The 9,929-nt window shown below is 35.5% G+C and overlaps 1 protein-coding gene across 1 annotated transcript; it reads left to right on the top strand.

The window, feature by feature from the left end:
* The first annotated feature begins 569 nt into the window (after positions 1-569).
* On the top strand, positions 570-8,851 carry LOC106905771 (perforin-1-like). The gene is made up of 9 exons (XM_088007683.1): positions 570-830; positions 909-988; positions 3,708-3,753; positions 4,024-4,166; positions 4,252-4,390; positions 4,479-4,559; positions 6,577-7,073; positions 7,158-7,251; positions 8,386-8,851. Exons 1-9 carry the CDS (start codon positions 570-572, stop codon positions 8,596-8,598), a joined length of 1,554 nt encoding a protein of 517 aa, XP_087863809.1. The 3' UTR covers positions 8,599-8,851.
* Positions 8,852-9,929: the final 1,078 nt, after the last annotated feature.

Raw genomic sequence — 9,929 nt, 5'->3', positions numbered from 1 at the left:
CTCAGAATTTATTAACTAAATAGCCCAACTTTACAGCTGAATTATTCTGTGAATAACTTATTTCTACTGGCATGTAACCTAACTACTGATAAGACAAAAGAAATATATAGAATAATAAAATGGGAATAAAATCAGATTAATGAATGAGCTTCATTGTTTTCTTCACAAATATCTACTGGCTGAAACTTTGTGTGTTATCTAGAACTCTTGAATAATCATTAACTGCTGCATTTAAATATTTATTCAAACAATTACAGATTTAATTCATACATGCATTTGAACTTTTATGTACATTTTTACATATGCATCTTTGATCAGTCATTTTTTTATTTTTGTATGTGTTACCATAACCCTTATAAAGCCCATGTTTATGACATAACCAGTCATAAATATTCATGAAAGCCAGTCATGTCATGTCACTCTTATGCACACCCCTTCAAATACAGTGTTAACTAACTTTCTTATATGATGATGTAAAAATAAGTCATAAAAATAAGGAAAATGCCATGTACTATGTAAAAAACAGTTTAATTCCTTTATTTTCTAACTTTTTCCTTCTGACTACAGCGATGCTGCCCGATTCAACTTCAGCTCTTCTTCTCCTAAGCGTCCTCCTAGATCACTCCTCTGTTCTGTCCTGTCGGATTGGGACCCAAAGAGAGTGTGATGCTGCTCCTTTTGTACCAGGACACAATCTGGTGGGGCAAAGTTTTGATATAGTCACACTGGAGAGAAAAGGAGCTGATGTGATTGATGTGAAGACTTACCTGAGCCCCGGAGACAGCTGTATTCTCTGCTCTAACCCTCTTCAAAAACATGCCCTCCAAAAAGTAATTAAAGATGCATAAATAAACAGCTGCACATCTGACTTGAGGGATTAACAATAATGCGACTTTTCTTAATTTAAGCTTCCATATGCTGTTTTGGATTGGAGTGCCAGCAGTGAATGCAAATCTGACATCTCCAGCAGTTATCACACCTCTGCTAGGTAGAGTATTTAAACTGGACTGTGAACACTGTACTAGTTGAATTCTTAATTAAACTAACAGTTAGAGGATTTTTTTTACATGTTACAATTACATGTTCCAGTCAACAGTGTATGTTTATTGGACCGTTATGTGGTAGACCAAGACAGTGGATAATTCTGAAGTGGAAGCAACATATGAAAACTGTGTTGTGCATTTATATTGAAATTCTGATCTTCATGGGTCACCTAAAATAAAGGTATTTTTTATTTAAATCAATAAAATTCACTTTTATTCTCAGTTAAATTCACAGTTAAGGTAACAAACAGCTTTATGAAGACCAAAGCAAAACAAAAAAATAAAAAATAAGTGGTGAGGTTTGAAGCAGAGTTAAAATTAAAAATAACTGAACAGAAATGCATCTGTAAAAATGTACATAAAAGTTCAAATGTATGTATGAATTAAATAAATAATTGGTTCAATAAATGTTCAACTATATTTAATACATGGGTATGTAATAATCACAAAGTTCTTAAACAATATTTAACCATTAAGTCTGACTTCTATTCAATTCAGATTAAAGTCCTGTGTTAGCAGCAGATCCTGAATTTATTTTATCTGCCAGCAAGACCCTCCAAATTCTATGGGTAACTGTTCTATGTCTTTAAAATAAATGGCACTGTAAAGAGATATTTACCCATGTATTAAATACATTTAAATATTTATTGAAATATTACTTATAATAATATATATACTTCAATTGCATTAATATTTATTGAAACAATTACACATTTAATTCATATGCATTTGAACTTCTATGTACATTTTTACAAATGTATCTCTGTTCAGTTATTTTTTATTTTTGCATGTGTCAGCTTAACCCTTATAAAGCCCATATTTATGTGCTTTATAAGGCCATAAATATGTGTGTTACTAAGGCCCAAAAACATGGGCCTTATAGGCTTTATAAGGGTAGTTCTGGATAACTTTTGTGAAAGATAAACTTACAGTAGTAAGTCTGTTAGCATTTTATTAATTTTGTCAATCCTAAAAGAATTGAAAAAAACAACTGAGTTTATAGGTTAGCCCTAAAAACACTGAAAGAACAAAAACACAGGAACGGGAATTATTTCCCAGAATGCTTAGAGGCATGTTTTTGTATCCTGAGATGGACGTGTGCATTGATCTGACTCTGCTGTGTTACTAAGGCAAATTTTCATTTTAATAAGTTATAACTCTCTGCTAAAAGTTTTTGAGCAGAATTTGTGATTTTTATTAAATTCATAAGCAAATCATAATTTTTGTTCTCATCAAATTGAAACAAGAATGTTAATTATTCTAAAGTAAAATACATAGCTACTTTAACTTGATAACGTGAGTGAAAATAATACAGAAATGTGTGTTCTTTGATTAGGTGAAGGCAGTTTTCTTTTTTGCATATTGTGAAATGATTATTTGGTTTACATTACAGTATTAAGTTAAAACTCAATCCAAGATTAATGCGCTAACAGACATTAAAAAACAATGTTTAGACGGCATGTCTCTTCTTGTTAAATCAACTTCATGAACTTTAATTTGTGAGTTAAAACCTAAACAATTATCTTATTGACTTTAACTGCATTTCGAAGCAGCAGAAAGGCTTTCATTTTTAAGTCGAACCACCTTCACATACTTTATGGTGTAAACCGAAGTCAAAAATGTTCTCTCTAGTCAAACCATTTCTGTGTTTGGAGAGAGGGGTTCATTGCATAGTTCACACATCATGTCCATTTCACTTTGTCTGTTGCAGCAGGACAACTTAACATCTTTAGTCTGCGCATATAAAAACCTGACTCTGACCCTAAACCCGACCTAAATTCAAGTCACTCCTTAGTCCTAAACTTAGTCAAAGACAGCACTTCTTATGGGGACTTACAGGTGAGAAGTCCTAAAACACACACACGCACACACACACACACACACCCTAACCATCACATACCTAACCCTAACCCCATCCATCACATACCTAACCCTAACCAAAACTCAATTCATACCTTAGCCCTAAATCTGACCCCTGACCCAAAAACAGGGTTTCCCCTTGTGGGAACCAGGCTCCAGTCCTCACAAGGAGCAATTGGTCCCCACAACGTAGTATATGTCAGGAAAATCGTCCCCACAAGGTATTACAAACAAACGCGCACACACACACACACACACATACGGGTTTATATGTATTAGCAGGACAATTTTTTCAAACCAGTTTTTTGCAACACTAAACGGACACACACACATACACACATATATTCACATACACAAAGGGACATGTGATCAAGGACCATCCTGCTACAATGAGTATCAGTTTGACTGTGAATAACTATAAATAATTAATTGGTAAAATTATTAACAAGCTAGAAATTTTGATTAAATTTACCAAGTGAAGAAAACTGGCAAATACAGACCCATTCACTAAATTATAATATTGAAAAGTCCATTTGTTTCATAAGTTTTATCACTAAGTAAAAATATTATACAGAATGATTCAACATATATAAATTTTAAAGTATTTATTTCTGTTAATTTTGATGATTTTCAACATAAAAGTAATTGAGACCTAACATTGAAAATTGGAATAATACAGCAAACCAAGAAAAATATTTTGTAATACAGAAGTGTGGATTTAATGAAAAATGTGTTTAATACCTGCTTAGAGTCTAACTGTATAGATGTTTAATAATAATTACTTCCTTTAAAATGTCCCAACAGCTTTCTGGTTGAGGCTTACACATCCCAAGACACCAATGATTGGACAGTAAGAAACATCTCAAAGCTGAACATTTCAGAATATTTTCAATGCAGCCCTGAGTTTTGAAAACACAACCCTGATAAAAACCTTGCTGTTTGATTTTCTTTCATCATTTCATTTCAGTTCATATGTGCTCTTCCAAGAAACAGCTATTTGTTATCTTTTTAGTTTGCATTCAGTTAGAACTGAAGTAAGTGGTTATTAGAATTGTGATAGAAAAATATGGCTTCTTGTTTAACACCTTATAAACTACATGTGTTGTCTGTATTTCATCAGTTTGGATTGGAAATTGATAAGTATTTGTTTGACAACTTCAATGTGGGAGGAACCCACTCCAAAGCCTACAAGTTCCTTTCACAAAAGAACAAAGATGATCGCTACACTTTCAGCATACACAGTGTCACCTGCAACCGTTATGGGTAGGATGGAAATTAGACTTTTCTCATTGCATTCTGACAGGTCATGGTTTTTGAAATAATTGTCTAATTTTGTCTTGGTGTCTAGATTTATATTATCAACCACACCTCCCTTAAGCTTTAAATTCAAAAAGCAGTTGGACATCCTGCCAAATCACTACAACTACTCCACAAAGAATGACTACGAAGAGTTCATACACATCTATGGCACACACTATTTCAGACTGGTGAGAACTTTGGCACACACACACATTGTGAATTAGTTAGACATTTTTCTGCAGGGAAGCATTTTAAAGAACTTCAAACCTGTTTTAGGTTAATCTTGGAGGACGACTGAGACGACTGACATCTTCACGAAGCTGTTTGTCCTCCCTGAATGGGTTAACCTCAAGTGAGGTAACAAAAAGCACAAAACAACAGATTTTTACACAACCATATGAGATACTTCCATGATTCTAATGCCCAGTAAGTAAGCTGAAACGGTCTGATACTGCTTACCGGTAAAAGATTCTGAGTTGGTATGCAGTACCAGGAGAACTGCACAATAAGGCTATCAGTCAGAACGGCTGCAGTTTTAGCTAGCAATACGTAGTTTGAAACACAAGTTAATCTGTTTATAAATAGGTTTTTTTTCTCTCATTTCTTATTGTTTCTGAACTGTTTGTGCTGTGTGATGGAGCCTGTCACCCTCCAGCTGTCTCTCTCTCTTTCTCTCCTCCACCGCCTTCCAGGCGCTCGTAGGTTTCTCAGCATCCTATAACGTCTGTCTGCTTATTACAAAATGTCCCAATTAAAGGAAATGGTGATTATCTACACTGAACAAAATTATAAACACCCCATGTCAAATTTAAGAGTTTATGAACATTTGGGTTATGCAATATATAGAGAAACTCTAAATATATTTTCAGTAATTGCTGATCTTCATATCGGCATTGATAACATAGTGGTATGGCCATTTGTAGCGGATTGACAGTGCTTTGAACATAATAGGGGTCAGGTTGAGGAATTTGATTTTGTCCAAGTTGGCTTCACGTAAGTGGTTACAGACAGTCTAGGGTGTGATGCGTCTGTTGTGCAAGCCGAAGTCTCATCAGCTGTTTGTGTCGCTGGTCTTAGCCGATCCCGCAGATGAACAAGCTGGATGTGGCGATCTTGTGGTGGAGTGGTCAGGTGGCCAACGAGGATGAGGTCGATTTGCAGTAGTGCCAGTTTGTTGGAAAGAAACTCTTAAACAGCCTATGGTCCGATAACGGACATTGAGCCATGCAGCTACAGCTCTGGTGGACATCCTTGCATCCAGCATGCCGATTACACGCTCCCGCATACCTTGCGAAATCTGAGGCATTATAAATTGTGATAAAATATGACATTTTGGGGTTGCCTTTAATTGTCCCAAGGCCATGGATTGTCCAGTTGTTGCACATTTTATCTGACCACCCACTGGACATGCCCCATCCATGCACTGAGTAAAAACAAAAACAACTCACTGAGTAATGCTCACTGACAGCAAGTTTGATTTAAAATTATACACAACTCAAGAGAAATATTCCTTTTGTTCAATAAATGTCAGCAAATGCTCATTTACAGTTGTTAACTCCACATGGCAACAATATTTGACATGGGGTGTTTATGTTTTTGTTCAGTATAGTTGTGTTTCATGTTATTTTGTTCTGTTAAAACAGCACAGCACACCTCGACAACAACTGCTTATTGACTTATAAAAGACGGTGCTTACTGATTGGATTGGTGGATTGGTGGTTTGATTTACAGACGAACATTTTACACAGGTGGTTCACAGAGGCATGGTAAATGCCGCTTGCACTGGGACAGGATGAACAATAAATCACATCTCAATTTTAAATAAAATAAAATAAGAATAATAAATACAGCGGACGGTGAATTTTTAATTCAAGCAAAATCAAAACCTGACAAAAGTGCAGCAATCAGTAGCTAATTTGTTCAAAAGAAAAGACAGTGACAAAAAAGTTACTGCACATGCTACACAGTAAAATTGTTTATCAATGTTCATACATGCTAGTTGCGGTGGAAATATTACAAAGAATAATGTAAGCTACTCAAGTAAAACTACAGTTAGTATTAGTATTTTGATACTTATTTGCAGATAGTACCTCATTAAAATCATTGTACCGGCAAGAATTTAAAACTACTTTCACCCCTGCTTATATTATTACCAAAAACATGAAGCTGCAAAAATATGAAGTTCATCACTTCCAACAACCTACTTTAAGTATTTTTAAGTGTGATTTTTGTTTTTGATTGTTTGTTTTGTCCATTGTAACTTCCAAGGATTTCTATATGACTATATTCTTCTCTGCTTGTGTCTGGGTCTTTATGCAAATGTCTGGTGTAAAGCAGCTTTTTTTTTAAAATTCTGTGCTGTTCTTTCACCCAGATCCACAACTGTTTATCTATGGGTGTTGCTGTTGGCTTGGGGAAGGTGAAACTCTCTAGTGTCCCGAAGTCTTGCATTCGTGTCCTACTAAACAAGGACCCTGCCACTGGCTACCGCTCTGGTCTCCACCGACACTTCACAGAGGTTTCAGGAGGAAATGGTTGGTTGGGGAAGTTTTCAATTTCCCAAAATGATTCCATAGGCTACATGAACTGGCTAAAGAGCCTGAAAGAACATCCAGATGTTGTTTCGTACTCCCTTCGACCTCTCTATGAGCTTGCGCCAAGCATGCTTCAAAAGGCAGGGATGAAAGCTGCTATTGAGAAGTATTTGGAGGACAATGCTGTGAAGAAATCACCCAAAGAACCACAATGTGTGGGCTATACTCCTAATGTGGCCTCTAACTGCTGCCCTCTGCACGCCTCAAGGGGAACTCTATCAGTGACCATTGTTCGAGGCTGGGATCTATACGGAGACGATTTTTCAGTAACTGATGGGTGGGTTGATGCAAAGGTAAAAAACAAAGACCTTATGGAACCTGATGAGCACACCTTTTATATGGCTCCTCTTTTTGTTCACAGCTATGCCAAGATGTTCTATGGTTCCATACAACACAGGACCAAAATGATCGAATCCAATAATCCGTGGTGGAACGCTGAGTTTAATTTGGGCAAGGTCAGTAAACATCTTCACAGATTAGCTGAAAAAGCTCAACAAAAGACACACTGATACATTTATGCTGCTGATGCAGCAGAATTCATAGATCTAATACCAGCATCTATATTTGCAAAAATTACAATTAAATTACCGGCAGTGAGGAGAATTGGGTTTTTATGCATCAGTCTTGAAAGAAAGCTGATCTATTCTTTGGAGCCACCAAAACTATTTGTTAGCAAACATTTGGTATTGGGTCAAATATAATTTAATATCAGAAATGCATTGTAGTTTCAATTTCAACTAGATGATGTTAAGTTATTGATCAACTTTTTCAACTTGTTGCTCACATGAACCAGCAGCCACAATGACAAGAAAAGAGCACCTCCCTTTAGGCCCGACTTGTTCTTGTTTCGGTTCTCAGAACCAAGCTGGGTGTCTGTGGACATGCGGCTCCCACACTCACTGCTCTGCTTAACCTGTTGTTGAGACAGGAAGTGCTGACCCTCTCATTGCTTTTACAAATAAATCATAAGCATAAAAACTTGGCTTTCCAAACATTAACCTTCCAACCATCCAAAAATTAACCTTCAATGTCAAAGTAAAAACTTTTCTCCCAATTCCTTTCTCTGTCCTACTGATTGCTTATTTTTTGTTTTTAAAAGCCTGTTTGAAATAAATAAATAAAATCAAATAAGACAAATCAAAGTATAAAATGATATGTAATCCAGATAAACTGCATATTCTGAACTTTGGGAATGGACAATCAACTCCATTTCTAGATCCAAGCCGGGCTGCAGACTCTTTATGTTTTGGGATAATGGGTCAGCACCTGTATGAAAAAGTACTTGGTTTTACTTGAATAGACCATGCACATTTCATGGTGTTTATGGTCGAGTACAAATAAAAGTAAAAGCAGAAAAAAATCTGAAAATATTTGAACAGAAACCACTTTACACATATATTGTGTAAACAGACACAGCCTAGCTGATGTATTTCATATCTTGTGCTGTTGTGTTTCGGCTAACATTACTCTGCATTTATCAACTTTAAAACTGTTTAATACAGTTTTATTTTCTATATCACCTAAATAATTTGACTTTGAATGTGAACATATGCGTCTGAATGATCCTCCATTCAAATTTTCTCATGAAGGTTGACACAAGGCTGACTCTGAAGATTGAGGTTTGGGATGAAGATCCAAAATATGACGACCTTCTCGTACACTGTGAGAAGTACCTGAGCCCTGGCAGTCACACTTTCATGTGCAAAGGAAAGTTTGGAAACGTTGAGGCTAAATACACGCTGAAATGTGACCCGTATCTGACTGGAGAACAGTGCAGTCGTTATAAACCATCTCCTAAGTGATAGGGGATTGGTGAGTTTTGGGAATGAAAGCATTTCATTTCATCAGATAACATTAACTCACTAAATCTGATAGAAACTCAACTTATACTTATTTGCTTAACTTTGTTAAAGACCTACCTAAATATGTATTTCTCATACAATGAAAAAAATTCAAGATTCTCTGTAACAATCACAAGAAATAACTATGCTTTAATATATGCAACCAGAAATTGTGTTCCCATTAATGACAATAAAATTTTTGAAATTTCTTCAAGTTGTTGACTTCATATATTTTCGATAAATCTTCTATTAGCTGTATGAATTATGTTTTATATTTGTTACTATAAAAGAGAGAGAGAGACGTAGTTACGTTACAGGACGTGTCACAAAACTATTTGGTCAAGACCTTCTGTATGTAGCAAAGCGAAGAACCTGGGGACAAATTTTTCAACCTGATCATTGTTTCCTTAAATTGATGAAATGATCATATAGTTATGTTTCAAACAGTGAAGACATCTCATGAGCCAGAATGTGCAATGTTTTGTTATTTTTTATGTGGCAACCTCGGATGGATTTTATTTTTATTATGAAACAAATATAGGATATCAAAGTTTATAATATTGGAAACCAACAACGCCACCTGGAATAAGTCCAAGAAAATGTAATGGTAATGAGGACACATGTAAATTCTGCTGGAAATGAGGAGACGGGATTCAGGAAGTTCTACAAAAAATTAAACTTGAATATGTTTTTAAATTAACAATAACCTGAAATTGAATGTTTAAAACAGTGAATGCATTTTTAATAAAATTGATTTTAATAAAATGTTTAAATTTCAAAGGAAACTGAGGCTTACCAGTGGGTGAAGTACTGAGGAAAGAGGCAACATCCAGTGAAGAAAAGGGATTACCCTGGACACTACAAAAACACAGTAAACAAAAACAAAAGAAGGTGTTTCAACAAAACACAAGACAAGACACCTCCACCACAGAAGCCTCAGTCCCTAAAAGAAAGACAAAAATTAAGCAATATGATTAAAACTGTGATACAATGGCACTAAAGTATTGCACTTTATCCTATTAGTAGTGCCATCAATGCTCCTGGCAGCAGGGAAAAGTTCAGATAGGTCTTTTAAAAAATGTCTTTATGGGCAAAACAGCAGTGAGTGTCAATCCAGTTGTACTGCTGATCAGATACTCATCAGGAGGCTTAAAAAAATAGCAGTTTATTAAAACAACTGCTGACAAAAAATATAACTTACAGTTGCAGCTTACCTGTGACCTGGTAAGTTACCACACTGATTAACTGCCAAATAATAACTTGTTAACAGTGACGACATTGCAGACGGAAAA

Source organism: Poecilia mexicana, unplaced genomic scaffold, assembly GCF_051168715.1.
Source record: "Poecilia mexicana isolate PSO_F unplaced genomic scaffold, ASM5116871v1 scaffold_1, whole genome shotgun sequence".
Lineage (NCBI taxonomy): Eukaryota > Metazoa > Chordata > Actinopteri > Cyprinodontiformes > Poeciliidae > Poecilia > Poecilia mexicana.
The sequence above is the reverse complement of the archived record's forward strand: the minus strand, read 5'-3'. Positions and strand labels throughout refer to the sequence as shown.